Source organism: Antechinus flavipes, chromosome 2 (assembly GCF_016432865.1).
Source record: "Antechinus flavipes isolate AdamAnt ecotype Samford, QLD, Australia chromosome 2, AdamAnt_v2, whole genome shotgun sequence".
Classification (NCBI taxonomy): Eukaryota; Metazoa; Chordata; class Mammalia; order Dasyuromorphia; family Dasyuridae; genus Antechinus; species Antechinus flavipes.
This window is the reverse complement of record NC_067399.1, coordinates 442,732,786-442,760,236: the sequence shown is the minus strand read 5'-3', so window position 1 is coordinate 442,760,236 and position 27,451 is coordinate 442,732,786. Positions and strand designations below refer to the sequence as shown.

The window sequence follows — 27,451 nt, the reverse complement described above, 5'->3', positions numbered from 1 at the left end:
TTTCAAAAGAGAGGTTACAAGAAAACAATTTCTAGTTGAAACTTTTGAAGCTGTAGAAATCTCAGAATAAGAAAACATTTAAAAAGCTCAACAGCAGAAGGACCCATAAGTACAGACCTAGGGATTGCCCAGTTAAGATGCATGAAGTTTAATAAGAGACAAGAAGACAGATAAACTGAAGGTCATCAGACACCAGGAGGAGAAGAGAGTGCTTCAAAAGAGAAGGTTACTAGGGCAACTTCATTGTCTCTGACTTCCATTCAGTTCCTCACTTATTCAGTTCATTCAATAAACATGCATTAAGGGTTTAGATTGTTCAGAGCCCTGCCCTGTGTGCTGGTCAGAACCATGATCTTTATCGATCAATCAATAAGGCATTATTAAATGCTTATATCCCAGACAATGTAGTAGGTGCTAGGAATACAAAAAATGAAACCATTCTCACTTTCAAGTAGTTTTTTATGCTAAGTATTGCATGTATAAGTATACTCAGAATATACATAAGAAGAATCAATAAAATATGTTCAAAGTCGTCAAATACAAAGTAGTTTGGGAGGGAGGGTGTTAGTAGTTGCAAGTGGCTGGGGATCAGGATAGGCTTCTTGTGGAAAGGATCATTTGAATTATTTTGAAGGAAATTAAAGGGAAAAAATAGATTATCTGAGGCAAAGGTGAAGAGATTCCTAGCATAGGGAATGACTGGTGAAAAATAGGAAATGGGAAATTCCTCATGTGTTGAGGAACAAAAAGAAAGCTGGGTGGGAATCCCAGAGAGTGAGAAGAGGAGTAATGTACAATGAGGTTTGAAAGAGGTTAGAACTATCCTCATGAAGCTTACAATCAGTTGGAGGGATACAACACACATCTAATGGACAATGCTATACAACTAAGAACACAAGAGCTAAGATAAAAAAGTAGCAATTTTCTCTTCCTTTCCTCCCCAGAGCAGTGACAAAATGATATCTTTTTAAATCCTTCATTGACTTCCTTCATGTTTTTCTGTCAAGTTTAAAATCATCCAACTTTTGTTTGGTTTTTTCTTTTCTTTTCTTATGTAAATTATTTTATCTCCCTAAAAGCTTCAACAAGTCACTTCTCTTTCTGAGATGGATGGCCAACCTTCTCCTCCTGAGAATGGATCCTTTGCTTCTCCCTCCTTCCCCTTCTCCTTGGAATGCCTTTCTCCTACTCTGCTTCCTAGCATTGATTTCTTTATGATGGACATTATCTCAACCATTCAACTCTGTGTTTTACTCTTGTCTAGTCTTTTGTTCCAAATTTCTCTGGGCAGAAATGACACCTGGGCATTTCAAGCTTTTAAATGTTCTACTAAGTGAAATATTGGATGCACTTTGTGTGTAATTATTAATAAAGAAAGCATCACACAACCACAGTCTAACAGCCCCCAAAAACAATATCCCTAAAGGGATATTGGCTGTGAAAGCCTTTTAAAGATTAATTATAATGGAAAGAGTACCCTTGTACTATCAGCATCATGTGCGGATGCGATTATCTTGTGGGTGGCCCATTTTATAAAATATGGTCCATTCAGGAACGGAATAGTTACTTACTTAAAATACCAGCATTTTTGAAAATATAATACCATACAGCATCCTAACTAATAACATTCATACTGAGACTCACAAAATTATGCTTGTAACATGTAAAAGCCATTCTCTAGGTTTGGGCAACATTTTGCAAGAGACTGTAAATTTTTATTGAGATGATCATCCTGCAATTGAATTTCAAAATTATTATATGATCATCAGCAAATAAGTCCATGGGGATGGCTAAAGTACCTGGAACAGCATTTGTAAAGATCAAAAACCCTAGAAACCCTCGAATTTACCCTGTGGACAAAGAGAAGCTGCAGCAGCAGCAGCCAATCAATTACTTTTATGGATGCAAAGTGTATTACAAAGCTGGGGTAAGAGATTAGCCAGTTTAATAACACATCTTTATGTCCTTTTTAAAGCAAGAGGTTTCATAATCAGTTTCAATGAGGAATTTGATCAAAAGCCTTTCTGCAAATCTAAAAAAAGTTCATTTCCATTCGTTTTGTCAGTTCGGTCACCTCCTAAAGAATGTTTCCAAAAGGATATTTACATTAGCATTCCGATGCTGAAGACTGAGGGCTAGGAATAAAATCTGGGCATCACAAATGAGAGGGGCCATCCCCAAGTATATCACTTACAGGTACAATGAACCACTCTGGCTCCATTCCGTTCCATTCAAGAAATATGCCCCAAGCGCCTGAACTGTGCAGAGCCTTGGGGGGCACAGAAATGAATAAGATAGGCTTTGCCATTGAAGAGTTGAATATTATTGAATACAAAATATGAGATTTCTGTTAAGCATAAGGAGGACCTTTAAAGTTGAGAAGGCACAGGGCCACAATGACCAAAGTCACACTTACAGGTTCAAAAGTCATTTGAAAAGAGGAGAGATTTTATCACTTGGGAATCACAGTTGCCATACCAAACATGACAATAGAGAATTCTTGGAATTCAGTTAATGAAAGTATAGGACACCAGTACAGACCCTTGAGTTTCTCTCTCTCTCTCTCATATATATATATATATATATATATATATATATATATATATATATATACTCTGACCTTTGGCTCCCCAGCTGCAATCACACCTGCAGGGAGCCCCCTACTCTCACTACTCAGACCCAATAGTGCTGCCAGACCTAGAGAATCCAACTGCAAAGTCTATTCTGCTATGCTTATTTATGACCAGGACCCTTCCTAGCTTCACTAGGGAGAAATTTGCCAAGCCAGACTTCTATGTAATATGGTGAGCTCCTGTCCCAGTTATTGCCCCTGAAGGCACCAGCTGGAAGCTGGCCCTTTCTTCTTCCTAAATGGTATAAATATGTTCATTGCATACAAGGACAAACCACAGGGTCCCAGTCAGTAATCGGGCTGAGGGGAACAATGTGTACGATCCCTCTTAAAAAATCAGAATTCGCAGCAGGAGCTTTGCTGATCTAGTGGAGTTTCTGTAGTAGCAACAGAGTTCGAAGTAATGCTGGAGCTGGGCAGAGGCAAGGACCACCAAGGAGAACTGACCACAGGCTAGCCTAAGTAGCTCATGGCGGGGAATGTGATGCTGAAGTTTCACCTATGACTGTTACTACATCCAGGTTAAAGAAGGGCCTCGGCTGTATATAGTGACCCAGGTTAAACCACCACCAAACAAAGTTTGCAACTACACAGTCCCACAGCTGTGAAGACATTTCACACTTGCTGACCTTCTTCCTGGTGGTTTGGAAAAATCAAAGTGTTTAGGATGGCACTGGCAACAATCCCCAAGAAAGGGGCTGAAAAGGATGGCAAGATCCCTTTGTGTGAAGGTGGCAGAACTGTGCCATTCATTCCACAATAACTTCATGCCAGTAAGTTTAACAAAGTGTCTGCAGAGCCCCAGGCAAGCCTCCTCTAAACACCTGCCCAGTGATTACACGCTCTCTGAGCAGGAAAACTAGGCAAGAGCTACGAAAACAGCCTGAACCAGAAGGCGACTCAAAAGCACAGGCTGAGCCTTTTCTGTCACTATCAAGCATGGGAAACATGACTTGGCAAACATTAAGGGATTATGCCGTCACAGAATGCCAAGAGGAGAAACAGACCCTGAACGCCTGCCAATCCCCAAAGCAATCAATCAGTCCCTGGCGGAGCTCCCTACCTGCACACTTGGTCCTGGTGGTCAGCGGGGGGCCCGGAGGGCCCGTCCCTCCCTCGCCTGGCCGGGTGAGCAGTACTCGGATTTCATACTCCACGTCAGGGTCCAGGTGCCATAGCTTGTAGTTGGGGGAATCAACGATGTGGGTCTCAGCCCAGTTTCCTGTGGTTGTACGGTACTCCACCTCCTTCAGAATGATGGGACCATCTCCAATTATGGAATTGGCATTCGGTTTAATCCACAGATACGTGGCCCCAACTGCTAGCAACTCAGGAGGAGCAATGGGCGTGGGAGGTTCTGAGAAAAAATTAAATAATAAACAAGACATTAGAGGAAAAGAGAAATCCAAAATGGAAATAAGATTAAACCCAAAGTCATTAATTCAGGACTAAGGCTATGGAATGATGGAATTCTCAGAACTAGGAAGAACTAAAGAATTATCCATCTAGAACTTTACCTCAACTACAAAGTGCCTTTACATTATCTGCAATTGATGTTGTATGCCAATTATCTTAAATACTCCAATGATGGGGAATCCACAAGTTTACAACTTCAGTGAAAATATATAATGTGCTCTTTCTGATCTCCATCTTTTTCCATAGAAATATTTTTTCACACTTGCTGCCCTTTTGCACCAATTTATAGGGTTTTTAGTTTGTCCTCCTCTTCTTTTTCCTCCTCTTCCTATTTTTCTTTCTTTATCTTTCTCCCCATTTATTGAGATTGGGTCCCCTTTGCTTACTACCTGACTAGAAGTGAAGTATTAGACTCACAGGTCCAATACCACTGCTGACCTACACACAAGCTTTGACCTGCTCCATTTTCAACCTCAGCCAGTTTGTCCCTTTCTAAGGCAGCCTTTTGGCCCCCACCTCACTCCTGGGGCTGACTTAAGGTGGACACACAATCAATTTTAGCCCTATTGTGGCCCATAAATCCCAAGCTCAGGCAATTCACTAGTTTTACCCTTTTTTGGTAGCAGGTGTGTGGCCACCATGCCAGCTATTTAGAATTTTAAAACACCTCAACCCATTATTATAGATAGAAAACCTGACTCCTTGATTCTGGTGGGGAATAAGCATTTTATAGAGGAAAGATCACTCATTTTGAAGTTAGAGGACCTTAGTTCAAACCCCACCTTTGTCTGATACTATCTTTGACAAGTCATTTCTCTATAGGTCTGTGAAATCCCTTATATCTTTAGGTCTTTAATCTTACAGTTTATAAAGCTTCCTTCACTGGCTAGAAAAGTTCATGATTTGTTCTTTAGACACCAAAGAAACAAGATTAGCCTTGGTTATGGCTGTAGATTTGTTATTAATCAAAACTCCTCTATTAATATTGTCATTATGACATAAAAATAGTCAAGGTTGAAAAGGTATGCCAGGTGGCAGGGAAAGTCAGGCAGATCATACCTATTTCAAGCCCAATTACCCAAATATCAGTCTAACTAAAAAGAAACCCCATACCTAAGGGCTCACCAGCAACAGGTGCTTTTCCCCTTTCTTTTTCTTTTTAAAATATTTTCGTTTTCCTCAGTTTGGTGTAAAATAATTTTTGTGTTTGTTTTTAAAACTTTGAATTCCAGTTTCTCTCCCTTCCTCCCTATGAGCAGTCTGCATTAAAGAGGTACATGTGAAGTTATACAAAACATTTCCATAAAAGTCATGTTGCAGAAGAAAACATAGATATCCCCTCCAAAGAAAAATAAAAGAGAGAGAGAGAGAGAGAGAGAGAGAGAGAGAGAGAGAGAGAGAGAGTGAGTGCATGCTTTTGTCCTCAGATACAATCAGTTCTTTCTCTGAGTATGGATAGCATTTTTCATCATAAGTCCTTCAGAGTAGTACTGGATCATTGTATTGCTGAGAATAGCAAAGTCATTCACAGATGTTCATCCCACAACATCGTTATTAATTTGAACATTTCATTTTGCTTCAGTTCATGGAGGACTTTTCTGAGAGCATCCTCCTAATCACTGCGTGAATTTTATTATGCAAAACAATTTAAGAAGCCATCTACTCATGAATGGAAAAATCAGAGTCTGCATTGGTGAAGGGAGCACTTAGAGGGAGGAAATCATGTATACCTAAAGTATTCAACAAATGGAGCTGTTTCTTAGAACTATAAAATTGTAGAATTCATAGGAACTAGAAGTCATCTAGTCCAACTTATACCTTATCAGGACTTTCCTGTCTGACATCTTCAACAATTATTCTTCTAGCCCTTTGCTTGACCTTCAGAGATGGGGAACTCATTATATCTCAAAGCAAACCATTCCACTTTGGGGTAGTTCCGATTGTTGGGAAATTTTTCTCTCACATCAGACTGAAATTTGATTCTCTGAACTTCTATTCACTGTACCTAGTTTTGCCCTCCGAAACAAAAAAGAAACAGTGTGATCTCTCTTCCACATAGAGATTCTTCAAATACTTGAAATCCCCTGACTCCTGCCAAAATGTCTCTTCTTCAAGTTAAATATTCCTAATTCCTTCACCCAATCCTCAAATCAGCTTAAGTTTCCTCTACAGATTGTACTTGTCCTTGGGATATATCATGGCTTTCTAAAATAGGGCACTTAGATTTGAAAACAGTATTCCAGGTGAGATTTCAGCAAAGTAATTACAACTTCTTTCTATACACTATACTTCTATTAATGTAGTCTAAGATTAAATTATTATTATTTGGCTGCATATCACCCTCTTAATTCATATTGAGCTTGGGGAAAGAAAAAAAAATCCTCAAATGACTTTTACATTGTTAACTATTTATGCTTTTTCCCATTGACAGAATTTATTATTTTTCTTGAATTCATATTAAAACTTCCCATTTCTAAAATTTAAAATGTATCTCATGTTAAGTCTAACATTCTGACCTGTTCTGATATTTTCAAATGCCAGTTTTTTTATTCCTTTCTGTCTCAGCTTCAAATTATTTGCAAATTTAATAAACATGTCCTTTATGCTTTCATACTGTCATTGAACAAAAGATTAAGACTTAAAGGGACATGAATGTATGCCTCAGGGCATGCCATGGGAGATATTACAACAAGTTGATCTTGATATTAATCACCTAGTTGTTGAATCTGGTCATTCATACAGTTCCTAAATCCATCTAGCTTTACCATAATCCATATTGACTATTACAGGCTGTACAGTATCTATGGGAACAGAACTGTGTTGAATGAGCCTAGAAGATATTTCCTTATTTGTTAAAAATAAAATCTGAGACTCAGTCTGGCTACTATTATCAAAGAAGGGGCTTACAATTAGTCCTAGGTCAGATGAGTCCCTTACAGAGTCATGGTGGTTCGTTTATAACCCTGATTTATCTTCATCATGTTTATACAGAATTTTTTTTTATTATTCCATACATATTAGATAAACTGATAGTATCTAGGGTTGTGCCTTTCTCTTTTATAAACACAGGACCTCTTCTTTTCCATAACACAGCTACTAGAAATCTTCTCTGTCTCTCATGGGTTTTCAAAGATAGGATCTGTAGCTTGGTGACTCCTTTGTACCATTCTTAATTTGACCACTTAGAAGCAGTTAAATGGCCTAATGGATAGTATTCTGGGCCTGGAGTCAGGAAGACCTAATTTTATACCTGGCCTTAGAGACTTAACTAGCTGATAAAGTTGGATATATAGATCTGTGAGTCATCTACCTAGAAATGATAGTTAAACTGGTGAGAGCTAATGAGGGGAAAAGAGGTAAGGGGAACAAAGAAGGTGAGAGAACATTAGAAGAAGAGAAAAGGGACCAAAACAGAATCTTTTGGAATACCTACTTTTAGGGGCTGTGCTATAAATGATGAGCCAGCAGAGACTTTGAAAAGTAGGGGAGGTATAGGCATAGGAAACACTTTTATGGATCATTTCCCAGGGTTTTCTGTTCCCCTATCCCATGTGTTTGTTCTCATTCCAAGATCCATAAGGGAAAAAAGTGTTAAACATCTCAGCCATATGGTACTAACATTTCTATAAAAACAAGTCACAGAATGCCAGAGCTACAAGGGACATTAAAGATTTTCTCTTCCGATATCCTGCTTTTACAGAGGAGGACATTAAGGTGCAGAGAAAATAAGGCTTTTCCCAGCAATTTGCATTTGGGAGAGTCCAGAAAATTTCCAAAATCACAATTTCCTTTTCCTCTTCTTTTTCAGTATTCTTCAGTTGTGCATCTGAGGGATTTTCCAAACATTGCTCCGCCTGAGCCTTTGAAATGTATGATAGAAGATTCTGTCTGCCAGAATCCCCTGCACTCCTTCTTTGCCATGTCATAGCCTACCTTTGGTGGGTGGACATGACACATAAGGGACCACAAATGCTACAGAACTCAGTGGATGGGGTTGTGGGCAAAGGCTGCCAAGTCAGTAATATATGTGGGCTGAATCTTTGTAGGTGTTTTAGTTCAGATTAATTCACAGAAGGATCCATGGGCAATCTCACAGGAAATAGCAAAGATTTCGTGACTAAAGCTCATCTCCCATTTTGACTTTGGGCTCAGATATTCAAGATGTTTAGACCTCTGAACATGAGTTGTTTTCCAGAGAGCACTTTGTGCCATACTGAAAGCTTCTTCATCATCATCTTTTTTAAAAATTAATTTCATGTGAGACACACTAGGCTATAATCCCCCACAAAGAAATTCTTCTCAAGGATAAGATTGATATTATGAGATATAAATACAAGATTAGGGCAGTTTCAGAATGGAATTAGGACTGCTGCATTGGTAGTCAAAGGGCTTGCAGTTGAAGTCATGGAATCAGAGGATCATAGGTTTAAAACTATAAGGAACCTTAAAGGTTATCAGTATTCTCTTGGGGAAAAAAAATTACTGGGCCATAGAAGGTCAGAGCTACGTTTTTATAGATTTTCCAGATTGTTTTACAGAGGGAAAAAAAAAAAAAAACCCTAGAGATTAACTGTTTTTCCCAAAATCCCACACATATTTTCAAAATTAACATTTAACCCCAGATTCATTCACTCTACAGTCAACAGTCTGGTTTCCAATCTTGAACCTATTTTTAGCTGAGTGACCTTTAGGCAAGTCATATTCATGCTATAAAGATTTCCTCAGATGTAAAATGAGAGAGAGTTGGTCTAGCTGACAAAGAAAGTGCAAGCACAGTTTAGAAGGAAAAGTGCTGATTTTGGAATGGTAAGACCTGGATTCAAATCCCAGCTCTGCTGTGACCTTCAACATATCACTTTAACTTGGGCTTGTTTACTCATTTATAGGCTAACTGGTTCCTAAAATTCTTTCCAGTTTTAAATTTATGTTTTCTATTATTTTGCAATGTCCTGCTGGCTTGAAATAATTGAATTATTGAAAAGAATAAACAAAATATTTTGGTCAGAATGATTTAAATTACAAATGTCTGATAGTTATCATAAATATCCAAATATATGTTGCAATAATAACATTTTTATAATAATTTGCAATGTATACAGAGATTTCCCCCCAACAACTTACTGATTTAAATAGGGCAAATATTATTTTATCACTGAGAAAACTAAGGCTGGAAAATAGGAATTGACTCTTTCCATTCAGTTTCCATTGACTTCTTGTGACTGCTGTTCTTTCCATTTATGGTAATCACAGTATATATTGTTTCCTTCACTTTGCTTTTCTGTGAGCTATGTTTTTTTAATAGTATTTTATTTTTCTTAACATATGTATAGATAATTTTCAACATTCATTTTTGTAAAATTTTGGTTTCCAGACTTTTCTCCCTCCTTCTCTTACCTCCCCCCTCCTAAAGAAGCAAGTAATCTATGCAATTATTTTGAATATATTTCCATATTCATAAAGCTGCACAAGAAAAATAGATCAAAAGGGGGAAAAGCACAAGAAAAAAAACAAGCAAATTATACAACAAAAAAGGTGAAAATACTATGCTTTGATTCACGTTCAATTTCCATAGTCCTCTCTGTATGCAGATGACATTTTCCATCCCAAGTTAATCAAAACTGTCTTGAATCACTGCTTTGTTGAAAAGACCCAAGTTCATTAGAGTTGGTCATCTCATAATCTTGTTTTTACTGTGTACAATTTCTGCTCACTTCACTCAGCATCAGTTCATGTAAGTCTTTCCAAACGTTTTTGGCATTAGCCTTCAAGCCACGTTTTTTAATGAATCCAAATTTTTCCAAGACACTTCTTCTTTTTAGACCTCAGTTTCACATTGTGCTATCAAAACTGGTTTTTGCTCAAATCTCCCTCTACTTCTTTGCACAGGTGAGGGGCCATGGATGTGCACATAATTTCATACTTTTTGACATGTTGATTAGTTTTACAGAGTTGTTAAAATATTTAAAAAACTAAAATTAAAATGTTCTCAGGAAATAGAATAAAGTTGGTATACAGTGAGAAATGGAGTTGGCTTTCAAAACCAAAGTTATCAATGGCGATTTTTTTTTCAACACTATTCATCTTCCCAAGATCTGGGTTAAATTCGGGTCCCAATTCTTCTTTGTCGATGACCAAAATCTGCCCAAGATCAATGAACTGAATAAATGGTGCTTATCATTTGTCCATTCCATTAGAACAGAAGCATTCTTTATCTTATGGGATTTTCCTGGAGCATTGCTAGTCCAGAAGTTTTAGGATAGGCGTGGCTCTCATTCAGAAAATTTGTAATCTTCCAAAGCCTGATATAAAGCTAGATGCATCTAGAGCATTTTGCCATGAGAAGGGAATAATACTTGGATTGAACTCTGATTAGGATATCTAAAAGAATGATTTTATACCTCCTTTTAAATAAACCATGATAAGAGTATCACAAACCAAATTTTTTTCTGATTGATTTATTTTTTTCAAGAAGCCTTGTAAGATTTTTATGTGCATGGTAGATACTTCTTTGGATCAGAGTCTTAAAGATCACATTTTGTTTTTACCAAATCAAATGTTTTGATATGTTCAATAAACAATAAGATAAAGAGAATCTTGCCTTCTCAACACCATTCAGCTGACTATACAACTACGAAATGTTAGCATTTGTAGAATGTCCTTTGTACAAACCTATTAGGTCCTTTTTCATATCAAACAAGGATATCATCAATTTCTGTGTAGATCATTCTCATAAAAGTTTTGTAAAAATAGAAAAGTGAGCATATATGAGTTGATAAATTAATGACATTTCTCAGTAACCTATTTTTGTTAATAAAAAACATCAGAGGTTTTAATCTCTGCCCCTCACCCTCATTGAAGTTTTTCAGTATCCTCTGTTCTTTTAGAGAATTAATTCTAGGCCCTCAAAATTGCACCACCCAGAACACTTCTTAAAATTTTGCACTAGCTATCCATTTCTAATGTTTGGGATACTCTCTCTTCTTACAGGTTTTCTTGGCTTTCTTAAAGATAGTTCAAATTCTGCTTTCTTCAGAGAGCTCTTCCCTAAGCTCCTTCCTCTGGGGTTGACTTCCATTTGCAGTTATCCATATTGTTGATACATAGTTATTTAAACATTATCTCCCCAATTTGAATGAATTCTTTAAGGACAGGGAAGGAGTTTTTGCCTTTCTTTGTCCCCTCCCCATACTTCCCTCCCAAGCTTAGCACAGTACCTTTCACAGAAATTATTTAATAAATACTTGTTATCTAACTATAATATCCAGCATGGTAGACTTAGTCTTATTCAGCTGTCTTGCCATTTTCTTTACTGCCATTTCTACTTTGCTTGAGTAGCAATGCCAGCAAAATGGCTCATGCAACTCTTGTGTTTTACAGTTTACAGAGAGCTTTTCCAAAGAAGCCATAAAAATGTCAGTCTAGGATATTTTGGATCCTTGTAATTGGTGAGCCTAGCTCTGCCAACTCCAGTGATATACAATGGCTGCACCTGCGCACAATTCCTTGAAAATATAAAAAAGTCATCCTAAGTAGTAAAAGGCAGGCTCTTTGAGGGTAATGTTTGTTGCACTTTGTTTTTTATGTTCTTTGTTCTGTAGCTATGAAACATGCAACACAATAACCTCTAATAATCTGAAAATGAGGGAAGGCAATGTAGAAGTGCATACATGTAGCACATTGAACAAATAACAAGAAGAAACTTCTAAGAAGAGTAAAAAATGTTATCAGAAAAATGCCATTGATGAAGAAGAGCAGCTGGTCACATGGCAATGGTAAGAAATAACAAATGGGTGGACAAACCATTTTTATAGGCATTCTTTTGATGTTAGGAAAAGAAAAGGGGTCTATCCCTACCATGTGGGGGGAACTTCCTGTGGTTAGTTAGGCGAACAGGAATGGCTAATAAGCATTTTTATCTATTTAAATTCTCATATATTGCTGGCCAATGTGATAAACTGAAGAAAGAACTAGCCTCAGAGAGGGAGGGTCTTATCTCTGGCACATGTTGACTACATGACCTGGGGTAAATTAATTAGCTTAGCCTCTTGATGCCCTAATCAATTCTTAAGTTGCCAAACAAAAGCTGATCTAGTAGAGGAAGTTCCTGCTATATAACACTTTTGTTTTACACTTGGAGAAGCAGAGGTTGAGAAATGTTAAATGACTTGCCTAACATCACAGAGGCAGTAATCGAGAGAAATTATATTTGAACACAAACCCAACCCAGATTCCAACAATGGAATCATAAATCAAATCTTCATTCCTGTTCCTATTGTTACATAGATTATTCTATTGCAATGTTAATTCCTCAACGTGGACTAGATATAGAATCATTAAATCTCAGAATCGGAAGGGACCTCATAGAAGAAAGGCTGCATGGGGCATAAGAAAGGAAAGGTCTTAGGTTGGACTCCTGGCTCATATGCTTAATTCCTATGTGGGCTTGAGGATGTCACTTTATCTCTAACCTCGAAGGCTCCTTCTAGTTCAATATCTATGATGGTAAGATCTTAAGTCATCAAGTCAAATTTGTAATGAAGAAAATCCTCTTCCCCATATCCCCAAATAGTCATCCAATCTCTTTTGAACAACTATGGGAAAGGGCCACATATTAAAGCAAAGAAAACTAAGTTAGTACTAATTGCAAGAAAGTTTTCTGTTCTAACAATCCAAAATCATCTATGATTCATTACTCCCACTTCTGCCCTCTGGGACTAAAAAGAACAAGTTTAAATAAAAAAAAAATCTTTTCAATTGACAGCCCTTCAAGTGCTTGATGAGCACATGGTCCATATACAGCAAGAAGCCCTTTACCATAGCCTGGCATACAGTAGTATGGCAGGTGCTAAGTTTTTCCTCTATGACTCAGCTGACTGGGCTGCACATCACTCCCATCAGGGCTGCAAATGGGGAGGTGTGATTACAACAGCAAGTGATTTCTCAAAAATTGCAGTCTTGTGGAATAGAAACAGGGAGGAGTATTTCCCAATGGGCTGCAGATGGTAAAATGAGTCCCATTAGACTGGTGATAGAGGGTTTGGTTTCTACAAACATCAGAAAAAGGAAGAAACATAAAACTCTACTACTTCCCAGCCTAGTTTGGCTTCAGCTCAGCTGAACAGCTGTATAGCCAAAGTAATCAAATGAAGGATTGGAGAGAGGAGGAAAGAAAGGTAATGCTTCCTAGACAAGGTAACTACTCAGGTGCCATAGAGTTGTCACACCCATGAGTGGGATAATGTTGTGGTAAGCATCTGCAGAATAGACTTTCCATTTTACCAATCTAGAACCTATTCTCCATTTTATTAAGAGCTCAAATCTTATACATATATTAAGAAATGCATGCAGCACAGTCAAACTCATTCATAAAATGGATCATGTGGAAATTGGCAGATAACAGCTGCCTAATTGACATCCTAAAAAGTCGGCTGGATTTGAAGTGAGATTCTGTTTGTGTCCTTGCTCTATGGCTTACTAGTCATATGAAACTGGGCAAGTCTTTTTACTTCTTTGAAACTCATTTTCTTTATCTATGAAAGAGGGAGAGGGATTTACACTAATTTAGCATAGCATAACAGATAGAGAACTAGCCTTAATGACAGTGATCCTGTGTAAGTCATTTAATCTCTCAATGGTCTTTGTAATAGTCAGCAATATTGTAAATTGAACTGATTAGAGAAATGCAAATTAAGACAATTTTGAGGTACTACTACACACCTCTCAGACAGGCTAAGATGACAGGAAAAAGATAATGATAAATGTTGGAGGGGATATAGGAAAACTAGAATACTAATTCATTGTTGGTGGAGTTGTAAACTGATCCAACCATGCTGGAGAGCAATTTAGAACTATGTCCAAAGGGCTATCAAATTGTGCATACTCTTTGATCCAGCAGTATCTCCACTGGGACTACACCCCAAAGACATCATAAAAAAGATCCCATGAGCAAAAATGCTTGTAGCAGCCCTTTTTGCAGTGGGAAGGAACTGGAAACTGAGTAGATGCCCATCAATAAGAGAATGGTTGAATAAGTTATGATATATAAAGGTAATGGAATATTATTATTGTATAAGAAATTACAAGCAGGCTGATTTCTTACATGAACTAATGCTGTGTGTAGAACCAAGAAAACATCATACACAGCAACAAGGCTATGCGATGATCAACTATGATGGACTTAACTCTTTTCAACTATTGCTTTAAGACAACTCCAATAGACTTGTCATGGAAAGACCTATCTACATCCAAAGAAAGAACTATGGACACTGCATATGGATCAAATCATAGTATTTTTAGCATTTTTGTTTGTTTGTTTCTTTATCTTGTTTTTGTGTTTGTTTGGTTTTTTTTTTTTGCTTTCATCTTTTGATCTATTTATCTTCAGTAGCATGACGAATATGTTTAGAAGAGGAGGAAGAAAATTTTGAAACACAAGGTTTTGCAAAGGTAAATGTTGAAAACTATCTTTGCATGTATTTGGAAAAATAAAAAGCTATTAAAATTTAAAAAGACTAAGTTGAAGAGATGTTAGTAGAGGAAATCCCCTTAAACCAATAAAATCACAAATTAAGTCCCTACACTTATAACTATCCTGTAAATAAATCAACAACATGCCAGGCACTGAGAGAAGATCTGTTGGTACAAAACCAGAAATGACTGTGTGACCCTGAGCAAATCACTTAATCCCAACTGCCTCAAAAAACAAAAACAAAAACAAAAACAAAAAACCCAACAATAACAAAGTAAAACAAAAATGAAACAGCCATTGAACTCAAGTGGCTTATATTCTTTTGGGGAAAACAACAGATTCACACATTTTTTAAATATACAAAGTACATATATAAAAAGTAATTTCATGAGGAATAAGGGTGTGCATTAACATGTAGGGGGTTAGAAAAGGACTGAGTTTTGAAGGAAGGTAAAGAGGTCATGCATTCAAAACAGAGAACAATCAATTCAATAATAAGTTGATAAGAAAGTCACGAAAATGTTGTGGGCAACAGAATTAATAAGACTTGCCAACTGATTGGATATGGTGAGTAAAGAATAAGAAGAAAAGGAAGAAAAAGGAAAAGGAGCAGAAAGAAGGAAGAGAAGTCCAGGACAGAGCCCTGGGGTACACCCATAGTTAGGTATGAGAGATGAATGTTGATTCAGTAAAAGAGGGTGAGCAGCAATAGCCTCATAGAGAATAAGAGCAGTCTCACAAAAATCTAAATAGAAAATATCCAAAAGGAAAGAGTAGTTAATGGCATCAAATACTACAAAGAGGTAACAAAAAAAAAAAAAAAAAAAAAAAGGAAGAGGACCAAGAAAAGGATACTGGATTTGGGCATGTAAGAATCCACTGGAAATTTGGAAGAGAACAATTTCAGTTAAGCAATGGAGTCAGAAGTTTCCAAGAGTTGAGGGAAAGTAGTGAAAACAACCAGTATGGAAATTTTCTAGGAATCTTGGTGGAAAAAAGAGGAGAGATAGAGACAGTAGCTTGTATGGATGACAAGGTCAAGTAAGATTTTTTGTTTATTTGTTTAAGAAATAGGAAGGTCTCAGTATATTTTTGTAGGAAACAAGGAAAAAAATAAGTAAATAGGGAGAGTGAAGATTTTAAAAAGAGATGACAATGATGGAGATATTTTGTAGATAGTGAAATCAAGAGATTAAATGGTAAGAAGAAGGGCTAACTTCAACATAAACTGGAATAAAGAAGAAAAAACATGAGATTTCATGTTTTCAACAGGTTTTGAGACATAGAGTAGGAGGAAAGAGAAATTTTATGAAGGATGATCTCTATTTTCTCAGTAAAGAATGAGGGGAGATTTCCTGCTGTTACCTTTTAGATAATCTCTAATATCATGGCTATATGGGCTGATTTCTTTTGAGGCAGCCTAGTTTTCTGAGATCTGAAGGTATGGGACCTAGGTTTGAAACTAGGTGGAAATTTCCAATTAAGAATTGGCCAACTAGAGTACTAGGGAAAAAAAACCATCACATTTGGAGTCAGATTTGGCTCTGCCACTTGCTTCTTGTGTCATCTCAGGTTACTTAATATCTACAAGCTTCCGTCATCTCATCTGTAAAGTGATGGGGTTTAAACTAGGTCCCTTGCAGGGCACAGGCATAGGTGTAGGGATTTGATTTATCCTTGTTCTCAAAAAAAGATCATGACATCTGGGAGATAATGCATGACATGCAAGTGAATTGGATTTAAGTGAAGAGGTCTGTGCAAAATCATCCGCCTCTTTTTCCTCCAGAGCCAACTGGGTCCAATGACCAGCAATATAATTTGGAACTAGAGATCTATTGCACCTATCTGATTCTAAAAACTACAAATTAAAATTTGATGATAAGTGGAATAACTTTTTTTTCAGTCTTTCACAAGATCATGATATTTGGAACTGGAAGGGACCTTGGAGAACTTCTGGCTAAATCTCATCATTTCAGTGAGACAGAAAATGAGGCTCAGAAAAGGTAAGCATTTTGCTCAAGATCACCCACTTGTAATATATAATCAGACCAGAATTTGATGCTGTGCTTTCTGATTTTAAATCCAAGTTTATTTGAACTCTCTCTCTATTCCTCTGTTCTCTTACTTACTCTTCTTTTGTTATTCATTCTTTGATCCGGAAACATTTGACAAGTGTGCAGTCCTTTCCTAGGCCTTGAGCATTTAAAGGAAAGTAAGATATAATCTCCACTATTGTAGTGTTTATAGTCTAATAAGGGAAAAAATACTAAGGCATAGTGCAAGCGTAAGGAATGTCCAGTCCACAGGACATATAAGGCTTGCAAAATCATTTACTGAAGTAACCTAAAGTGATGATGAGCTGAAACGTAGGTACATCAATCTCCCACTGATTGAGTTTTTAGTTGATAATTTTGTGTGGTCTGTGAATGATGTTATACATATCCAAATGGCCCTTGGCAGAAAAAAAAAAAAAAAGATTTCCCATTCCAGGCGTAACAGATCAAGTCCTAGGTGTAAGGAAGATTTTTTTTTTAACTCTGACATGTACTAGTTATTTGCCCCTGGGAAGACTGTAGACTACAGACAAGCTACTGATCTAAGCAGATAAGATGAGTGTCTAGGAGTCCTCTTCATTAACAGAGCCACAAGTCCTGATCCCTTCATTTTTCTCTTAACAAAGAAAACCAATTTTACTTAGTTTAAAAAGTGAGAGTGTTTTATAAACATTTGATGTTTGATTCAAAAAGTGGTTGGATTGATTTTTTTGGCAGACTTTTTTTTAACTTTTTTATTAGCTCCACTGAAATATGGGAGGAGAAAGCTAAATTAAATGCTTCTGTGTCCTTGGTTAGCATTAGTTTTCATATGGACCAGTCCTTCTCTATAGGCCCTCATCTACTAGATGACTAGTAATCATCTACTAGGATCTCCTAAGCTAACGAGATTTCAGTCACAACAAAGCTGGCTACATTAATCTGTCAGCAGTATTTATTATCAAAAGAAAAGTGAGAACAGCCCTGGCCTTCGAGAAGCTTGGTGTCTAGTTAGCTTGTTGACAGGCAGCTTAGAACTTTACCCACTGCATCTAAATGAGAGCAAGTTTATGGGTTTGCTTCAATCAAGTACAGATGTGCTGAGAAGACACAGAGTAAATGAGCCATCTTTACAGGAGCAATGGAGATTGGAGCTGCTGAGATTTCATTTCAATATCCGAGTGGTGAACTGACCCCTTAATGTAATTCTTCATCCTCAGGCAGCAATCTCCCAACTGATTCTGCCTTTCTCTGTCCTGCTGTGAACACTTGTAACAGTTTGACTTCCCAGATATTCCTACAGAGAGAGAAAATGCTTTAAATCGCTGAATCAAGAGCTTTATGAGTCTTCTTTTACGTGCATGGTACCTTTCTTCATTCTATATCAAAATCAAATCTTTTGGAAAAAAAGATGAAATACAGCCATGATCTCCGATTTTCCAATAGTCTTCAAGTTGTCTATTCTACAAATTCCAACCTGGCTAGACCTTATGTCTATCTACAGAAGGTAAGTTCTTTGAAGGCAGGGAGTATGTCATTTCTACTTCTGTTACCTTGGCACCAGGAATAATTCCTGGGGCAAATTTAGTACTTACTTAAGCTTATTGACCACATAATAACAAAACTAATTTCTATTTCTTATTCCTGCTAAGTGGAAATTCTCTACTCTAAACAAGTTAATACATTTATCTTCTCTATTCTGTGATTTCCTCATTTCCCCTTGTTTGATTTTGTTTTTTTTTTTTTTTTTTATGTGCCATCCCTTATATCAGCAGAATAGTGGGAAGTACATTAGAGTAGGAGTTAGAAGTCTTGGGATTCTACTTCTGACTCTGCCACTAACTAGTTCTGTGCTTTTGGGTAAATCATACACTGGGTCTCAGTTTACCTTTAAATAATCGTGCTATATACTTCTAATGGTACTTATGAAGATTACCAACAAAGCAGGTATATGTTATTGTTGTTTTAACCATAAAGCATCACTGAGATGCGTGAGCTGTATTTCCTTCCAAGTCTTCCTGAATTGTGTGGTTCTAGGCAAGTCACCTAACCCTGTTTGTAAAATGAGCTGGAGAGGAAATGACAAACCATACCAGTATCTTTGCCAAGCAAACCTCAATTGGGTTCACAAAGAATCAAACACTAGTGAAAGGATGACCAGCAAACTAAGGTACTTAGTACTTGGTACAAGCAAAGAACTGTGAGTCTGTCATTCAAAGATCAACACTTTGTGAGTGGAAATATTGGTCATACTAATGCATTGTTGGTGGAGTTGTGAACGAATCCAACCATTCTGGAGAGCAATCTGGAATTATGTCCAAAAAATTATCAATTTGTGCATACCCTTTGATCCAGCAGTGTTTCTATTGGGCTTATATCCCAAAGCAGCCCTGTTTATAGTGGCTAGAAACTGGAAAATGAATGGATGCCCATCAATTGGAGAATGGCTGGGTAAATTGTGGTATATGAATGTTATGGAATATTATTGTTCTGTAAGAAATGACCAGCAGGATGAATACAGAGAGGACTGGCGAGACTTACATGAACTGATGCTAAGTGAAATGAGCAGAACCAGAAGATCATTATACACTTCGACAACGATATTGTATGAGGGCATATTTTGATGGAAGTGGATTTCTTTGACAAAGAGACCTAACTGAGTTTCAATTGATAAATGACGGACAAAAGCAGCTACACCCAAAGAAAGAACACTGGGAAACGAATGTGAACTATCTGCATGTTTGTTTTTCTTCCCGGGTTATTTATACCTTCTGAATCCAATTCTCCCTGTGCAACAAGAGAACTGCTCGGTTCTGCAAACATATATTGTATCTAGGATATACTGCAACATATCAAACATATAAAGGACTGCTTGCCATCTAGGGGAGGGAGGGAGTGGGGGGGAAATAATTGGAACAGAAATGAGTGCAAAGGATAATGTTGTAAAAAAAAAAAATTACCTTGGCATGGATTCTGTCAATATAAAGTAATTATTAAATAAAAATTAAAAAAAAAAAGGAAATATTGGTCGTGTAATGATGTATTTTTTCTAACCACAGAAACTTTTAAAGACTGTCCCTTAAAGTGTAGACAGTTTGAGCTTTGTGTCCATGGATGAGGTGCACATATTGATAAAATCATAAGTAAGGACAATACTGAAGTGTTATTCTTCTTGTTCAATATTTATCAACCTGTACCTTAAAAATCTGGCACAAAATGCACCTATATTTTTCTTTACATTGTCCCATTGCTTTAGCAATTTCTTTGTTTTATAGACACTGCAGTTCAAAAGAATTCTGTAGACATGACATACCATGACTGAATTTAACAAATGATTTGACATCATTTCTTAAGGCCTCCTTATGAATGAGATGAAGGGATATAGACTACGTGAGAATTTAGTTAAGTAAATTCAAAACTGGCTGGCTGACTGGACCCAGAGCTTAGTTATCAAAAGATAGATGGCAATCTGGAGGACAGTGCCTACCAAGGATCCAGAGATTTGTGTTTGGCCCTCGGCTGTTCCACTTTTTTTTATTAAAGCAAAGATGGCATATTTATCAAATTTGCAAATGATGCAAAGATGGAAGGCATAGCTAACACATTGGATGATAAAGTCAGCATTAAAAAATGATATTGACAGGCTAGAAAGATTGGCTAACTTTATTCAAATGAAATTTAACAAATGTAACTAAGGTGACATTTAAATTTGGGTTAAAAAATCAATTGTATTTGTATATGACTACAGAGTAATGGCTAAATAGCAGCTGTTAATAAAAAATTCAGGTGCAGCAATGAACCCTAAGATTAACATAAGTCAATATGTAATATGTTAACCAAAAAAAAGTACTATAGTCTAAAAGGATTTATTAAGAACCTACTATGTACCAGGCATAGTTATAACAGCATAGTTATACAAGCAGAGAAGAGAAAAAATATAATGTATTCCCTAAAGGAGTTAACATTATACTAAAAAGGAACAGCATGTATACAGAGAAATACAAAATACATACAAAATCATTTCAGGAGGAGAAAGACAAAAACTGTGGAGTTTAGGAAGCACCTTATCTAGAAGGTCCTACTTGACATATATCTTAAAGGAAGCTAAAAAATCCAAAGAATGGAAGAAAGGAGAGTATATTCTGCATGCATGGAATAAAGTAGCTCTTTGCAAAAGCACTGAGGTGGGAGATGAAATATCATATGAGGATAAACAGCAAAGTGGCTAACTTGGTGGGAAAGTAAATAATGTAAAGGGCAGTAGTAACATGCAGTAAACCTTCAAGGGCAAGAAGAGGCAGAGTGCAAAGAACTTTAAACATCAGATAGAAGGGTTTGTACTGTACTGTACTTTACTCTACTGTAAAATACAAATAGAGTATTTTATATTATGTATTATGTATTATGAGGCATTAAGTGAATGGAATTGATAGAGATAATACAGTACAAAATACAGTAGAGATAAAAGAGAACCTGGAGAAAGAAGTGGCAAACCACATCACTATTTGTGCCACAAAAAGACCAAAGGAGGTCACAAAGAATAGCAGAAGATTGCAATGACTCAATAACAAAAGAGGAAACCCTTGGAGTTTCGTGTACATAAGTATGACTTGGTTTGATCTGTGTTAGGGATATCATTTTGGCAATTATGTGGAGGATGGATTGGAAAGGGGTTAGAAAGAGCAATTAGAAAGCTGAGTAATACAATAATTTAAAGAGTTAATGAGGGAGCACCTACATGAGAAAGGTAGCTACAAAAAAAGAAAGGAGAATATTTCAAGCAAGTGTTACCTATTATGGACTAGGCACTGCTAATTTTACAAATATTCATCTGATTGGATCCTCCCAATAATTCTGGGAGATAGGTGCTAGTATTATCCCCATTTTACAGTTGAGAAAACTAAGGAAAATAGAGATTTAGTGACTAGCTTAGTTTCAGAGCAAATATCTAAAGCTGGATCTGAACTGGGGTTTTCCTGTTTCCAAACTCAATATTATATTAACTGTGCCATCTAAATGTATAGAATGGAGAGGAAAAATAAATGTTGTGGAGATCAAACTGACAGGTCTCAGAATCTGGCTAGATATGGGTGGAATCTTAGTAACTGAAAGTAGCAGTACCCTTAAAAGAAACAGTAGATTTGGGACAGAGGGAAAGAAAAGAATCCATCATTTTAGATATGTTTGAATTTTGGATGCCTTCAGGACATCCAACTGAAGATATCCAAAAGTTAGTTACATGGGATGAGAGCCCAGGAAAGGGACTAAGAGTGAAGGAGATACATAAATGTGGAAATCAGATGTATGGACTGAAACCATAGAAACTGATAAGAGCATAAAGCGAGAAAGATAGAAATGTAGAAATAAGAGGGCTTAAGGCAGAGTCTAGAATACTATATACATACACTTATACCTCCAAGAAGTGTAGGACATGGAAAATGAGAAATCATATATGTTGAAAGAGAATCAGAATACAACCTTGTCCTGAAAACTCAGCAAGGGAAGAATATATAGGGAGAAATAGTGGTCAGTTATACCAAATCTTATACAGAGATCAAGGATAAAGCAAAGAACACTAAAATGACAATCAAGAAAATGTTGCTAACCTTGAAGAAAACAGTTTCAGTTGAGTGATAAGGTCGGAAGCCAGATTTTACTAAGGATGTGAAAAGGCAGGAAGAGTAGATTTTTTAAAACTGGGAATCTGACCATGAAAGAGGGGAACCTGGAGCATATAACTAGTATAGGTCAGAGTAAAAAAAAACAATAAAATCTTCCTTACACCTAGGACTTGATTTATTATGCCTGGAATGGGCAATCTTTTATTCTGCCAAGGGCTGTTTGGATATTTATCCACAGACCATACAAAATTATCAACTTTTAGAACTCAATCGTGGGAGATTGTTGTATGTTATGGACTAGAACTCTGAAGTTGAAACAAAGGTTTCTTATGAGGCATTAAGTGAATGGAATTGATAGAGACAATAGTTATCTAATTTAGCTTGGTTCAGTGTGATTGATTTAATCCTACAAGGAGATGATGTGGGCCAGAACTTGAAACAAGGTACGAAGTGGAATTGAGGAGACAATGGTTAAATCTAGTTTAGCATTGATTTAATCCTACAACAAATAATGGTTTCCTAGTGATATAATGATTGGTATATCCTCAGTGTGAGGCATATAAGGGAGAAGCTCTCAGGGCCAGAAAAGATAAGCTCAGAGACTGAGACAGATTCATTCCATTGTCCACCTTTGTGATGGCTGGAGGCTGAGGTACAAACCTTTGGATTCGGAGAGATTCCGAGGGCAGAGAAGGAGGCAGGAGCTCAAGCCCATGGAACCAAGGAGAGAGATAAGCCTCTAAGAAAGTTAACCGGGCCCCAGGAAAGGAGATGAGACTTTGAAAGAGACAATAAAGGAGTTGGACTTTAACATCTGGCTACACTTGTGGTGATTACTGACCTGAAACAAAGGCTGCTCCCAAGACCCCAAGAAAACCTCAACAGAGAACAATAGAGAATATTACAGTTGTACTGGGCTTTCAGCTCATCATCACCTTAGATTTACTGAAGTAAATGGCCTGTAGACTGGACATTCTGTACAACTGTATATATCACTAGACATCAGAGAAGGGACCAGTGGACAAAGAGGAATTAGAGATTAGGTGATCTGCAATTTATTCTGCTTTGACCTCATCTACAATCTTAAATTTAGTTCTGAATACCATACTTAAGGAATGAAACTAACTTGAATAACTTAAGAAGGAAAGATAGAACCAAAATACTTAAAAGAATTGGAGATCGTGGTAGAGGATTTGGTCAATGAAATTCAACAAATATATATATTCATATATACACATATACACACATACATACATTTACAAAGTATATGTTAGGAAGGGGGGTTGTAGGTATATGTACATCACAGCATACATTAATACCTGAATACTCTGAACTCAATCCTGGAGATACAAAGCAAAAAGTTAACACAAACCATAATCCTGTGCTCTACTGGAAGGAAATTTAGAAAAAGACTAAGGTAGGACAGAAGAATTTCTAAATAATCTGTGTAGAGATGATAATTCAGTACTTGAAAGATGATAAGATCATCAAAAATGTGTCTAAAATAAAGAAAAGAATAATGAAGACAGATACTGATGGAATAATCACAAAAGACAAGCAAGAAAAGAATGAAGAGAGAAGTTTCACAAAAACTGAGGGAGGAAAGTCTATACTCTGGAAGAGGGAATATACAAAAGCATCAATGGCTGCAAAGATTTCCAAAGCAATAAGCATGGAGAAATGGCAAAATAAAATTTAACAATTAGGAAATCACTGGTAAAACTTGGAATAAAGTTGTTTTAATTAAGAGGTGGGGTTGGAAACCAGATTTCAACAAAGGAGTAAGAGGCAAGAAAATGAAGGCAACAAGTATGGATGAGTTTATCTAGGAATTTGGCTTTAAAAAAAGAGACAAGGAATGGAATGAAAATTGAGGGGACAGAATGATCTATAAAGAGGAGACTTGAGCATGTCTAAAGGCAGCACTGAAGAAGTTAGGAGATAAGGAGAAATTGAAGATTGAGTTGAAAGAACCAGGAAAAATTTAATCTGAAGAGGGAAATATTTAAAGAGAGGTATGATCATTACCTTTAAGTTTTTAAAAGACTATAATTAGGAGTATGAATCAGGCTTGTTCTCCTTTGTTCCAAAGGACAGAATTGGGTGAGACAGGTAGAAGCTATAAAGAGGTTGATTTGGCTTAATACAAGGGAAAACTTAAAAATGCTCAGAAATGGAATGGCTTGTATTCATCTTCCAGAACAGACAAAATGATCCCTTACAATAGATGTTATGTATAGCAGGGACTCCTCAGGTGTCAGAGGCCTGTAGGGTCTTTGATATCTCTTTTAAAGCTGAAAATTGCAAGAACTAAGCCCATAGTGTCCTGCACACAGTAGGTGCTGAATAAATATTTATGGGTTACATTCACTACTGCAAATATAAAGCTTTTTTCCCAAGGCAAGAGAATTTTCAGGACTCCAGGTTAAAGCTCTTAAATCCTGGTGGGGAGAAGGGGAGCTATTAGAAAGAAGGGCTTCTAATGTTTCCACTACTACTTTATTCATTGCATTCATTATTGTTATTGCCTGCTGTAAATGTTTCATTTTGCTGGAGGTGTTCAGGTCTCACAAATCATAGTGACTCCTTTTACTATTCCCGTCCTTCTTTTCCCCCTCAGTTATTCGTGTAAATAAGTAACAGGAGCCCTAAATCACACATCTGTCTGACTGTTCCCAGCATGCTTGACTCCACATCCCACAATAAGGAGATAGGGAATGTATGTCTCTATGTTTGTTTCTGGAGCTGAGCACTGCTCTTATTGCATAGGGGCCTCAATCCCGAAATTCTTACTTTAATTCTATCCCCTTTTCCCAAGAATGAATATCAACATTTTAAAATAGCTTAAATTACTCTACATAGTGAAGCCCCAGACTTTGATAATTTTATTTTCTCCTACATTGGCTTTAGGAGATTGATGAAATCAAGTCTTCGTATCTCCATTTTATCAGTGGAGTTAAGCAATTAGCCCAAGATGATAGTGTTTTAGTACCCAGGTCTGAAGTCATAGAACACAAAATTTAGAAGGAAATGTGAGGTCATCTGGTCCATGAAACTGAGCTTCTTGCTATTTTTCACATGACAGTACTCCTTCATGCTAGATAAGGTTTACCACCTTTGTGAAGTATTCCTGTTCTCACCTCCAATCACTAGTGCCTTCCCCAAAATACTACCTTGTATTTATTTGTATATTTTTGGTAGAGTATTGCTTTAAAGGCTTAAAATTGAACTAAAAGTGCTGGAACACTCTGTACTCAAATATGTACATGTTTCTCCCCCTAAAATGTAAATTACTTAAGAGAAGGACATTTTGATTCATGAATTCTTATTATCTCACACTGAGTCTGGAACACAGCACATGCTTAACAATGCATCTATGAACTTATTGAATGAAAGACTTCTACAATATTTTTCTCTTCCCTTTATTTTTTTTCTTGTTCAAATTAATCTATACCCAGAGATTCAACTACCACTTTTATTGCAAATGACTCCCAAATTTTTACCTCCAGACTCAACTTTTCTCTTGAGTAATGTATTTCCAGCTGCCTTTAGTGGAGTTCCACCTGAATGGACTATCTGCATTTCAAAGCCTATATATCTGAAACTGAACTCATTATCTTTCTCCTGTTCTTTCTGCAAGGGTATCTTCAGACTTTTATGATCCTATGTTAGAAGACTTGGTGCTGCCTCTGAAACTTCCTTCTCCCTTCTTACATCTGATCACTTGTCAGGCTCTATAGAGTCAATATCTAAGTCGTGTCATGATCCCGTCCTCTCCTTTCCATTCCTATTTGGAATCCTAGTAAAAACCCTAATTACCATCCACCTAGAATACTTGAGTTTCCCAAAAGCCTTTCCATTTCCTGTGTTTGTCCACTCTAACTCATAAATAAATAAATAATCCTTCTGATAAATCTTCCTTAAATGTAAATCTGATGATGGCATTTTCATTCAATTCAATCCAAAGGAAGAACATTTATTAAGTGCCTACTAAAGGCAAAACAAAGACAAATGCAAGCTAAATCTCAGTCTTAAGAAGCTTATGATCTTATAGGAGAAAAGGCTATCTACAAGTAGAAGTAATACAAGGAAAAGTAACTAGCACAAGTGAGTGGGTAGAAGGAGAAAGTACTATGAAAAAAATAGGGGGAAAGAGAATACTTTCATCTGGAAGAAGGAGGTATCAAGGAAGTTTTGTGGAATAGGTACAACTTAAGCTGTCTGCAGAAATAATGAGACAACAGATAAAGACAAAAGGGTTTAGATGCCATTCTAGGAACAGGATATAGGATGGAGTGAGAAGAGGCACAGATATTGGGAAAGGCATGATTAGGATATGTTGTTAGTCCAATTTGGATGAAAAGTAGAGAGAGTAAAAATAAATGAAATAGGGAAGGCTGGAAAACTATACTGGAAATAGACCACAAAGGTTCCCAATTAGTTTATTCACTAAACAATGGAATAGGGAACAAGTCGGTTAGCATTTATTGAGTTTACTATGTGTCAAGCACTGTGCTCAGTTCCAGGGATACAGAGATTTTCCTTAAAATCCCTACCCTCAAGGAGCTTTTGGTATAGGACATAATGCATAAAAACTATTCACATACAAGATAAATACATAGCAATAAGAGATAAGTTCAGAAGGAAAGATACTAATGTTTGAAGGTACTAAGGTCTCTGGCACAAGGTGGAATTTTAGCTGAGATTGGAAAGAAGCAAAGGAAATGAAGAGGAAGAAGTGAAGTGAATCTAAGTCCAAACCTAGCTTCAGATACTTACTAAATGTTTGACCTGTTTTCCTCAGTTTTCTCAAATAAAAAATGTGATAATAATAGCACCTGCCTTTCAGAGTTTTTGTGAATATCAAATGAAATAAGATTTGTAAAATGTACTTAGCATAGTGCCTACTACATACTACACTCTATACAAATGATTATTCCCTCCCCTTTTTATGCTTGAGAGATAGCTATTACAAAGGGCATGAGATGAGAGATGGAATGCCATGTTTGAGAACCTGGGATTGAGTTGAATTATAAATTATGTAGAGATGAGCAAAGTTTAAGACAACCAGAAAGATAGCAAGGGATTACGTTTAAAGGAATTTAGATGCAAAGCAGAATAATTTATATTTTATCATGAAAGAAAGGGAGCCACTGAAATTTATCCAGTAAGGTGGGGCCTTACTGTACATGGTCACATTTCAACTTTAGGAAAATTTTTTTGGCAGCTAAATGGAGGATGAATTGGAGTAGATAGACCTGAAGGGACAATGTCTTCAAAG

At 36.7% G+C, this 27,451-nt stretch overlaps 1 protein-coding gene across 9 annotated transcripts in view; it reads right to left on the bottom strand.

The window, feature by feature from the left end:
• Positions 1 to 27,451, bottom strand: part of PTPRT (protein tyrosine phosphatase receptor type T) — a 1,291,476-nt gene that overhangs the window by 626,101 nt on the left and 637,924 nt on the right. For all 9 annotated transcript variants that reach the window (XM_051979271.1, XM_051979273.1, XM_051979274.1 and 6 more), the window contains exon 7: positions 3,696 to 3,989. In XM_051979271.1, the coding sequence (XP_051835231.1) occupies positions 3,696 to 3,989 (294 nt within the window). The remainder of the gene's footprint in view (positions 1 to 3,695; positions 3,990 to 27,451) is intronic.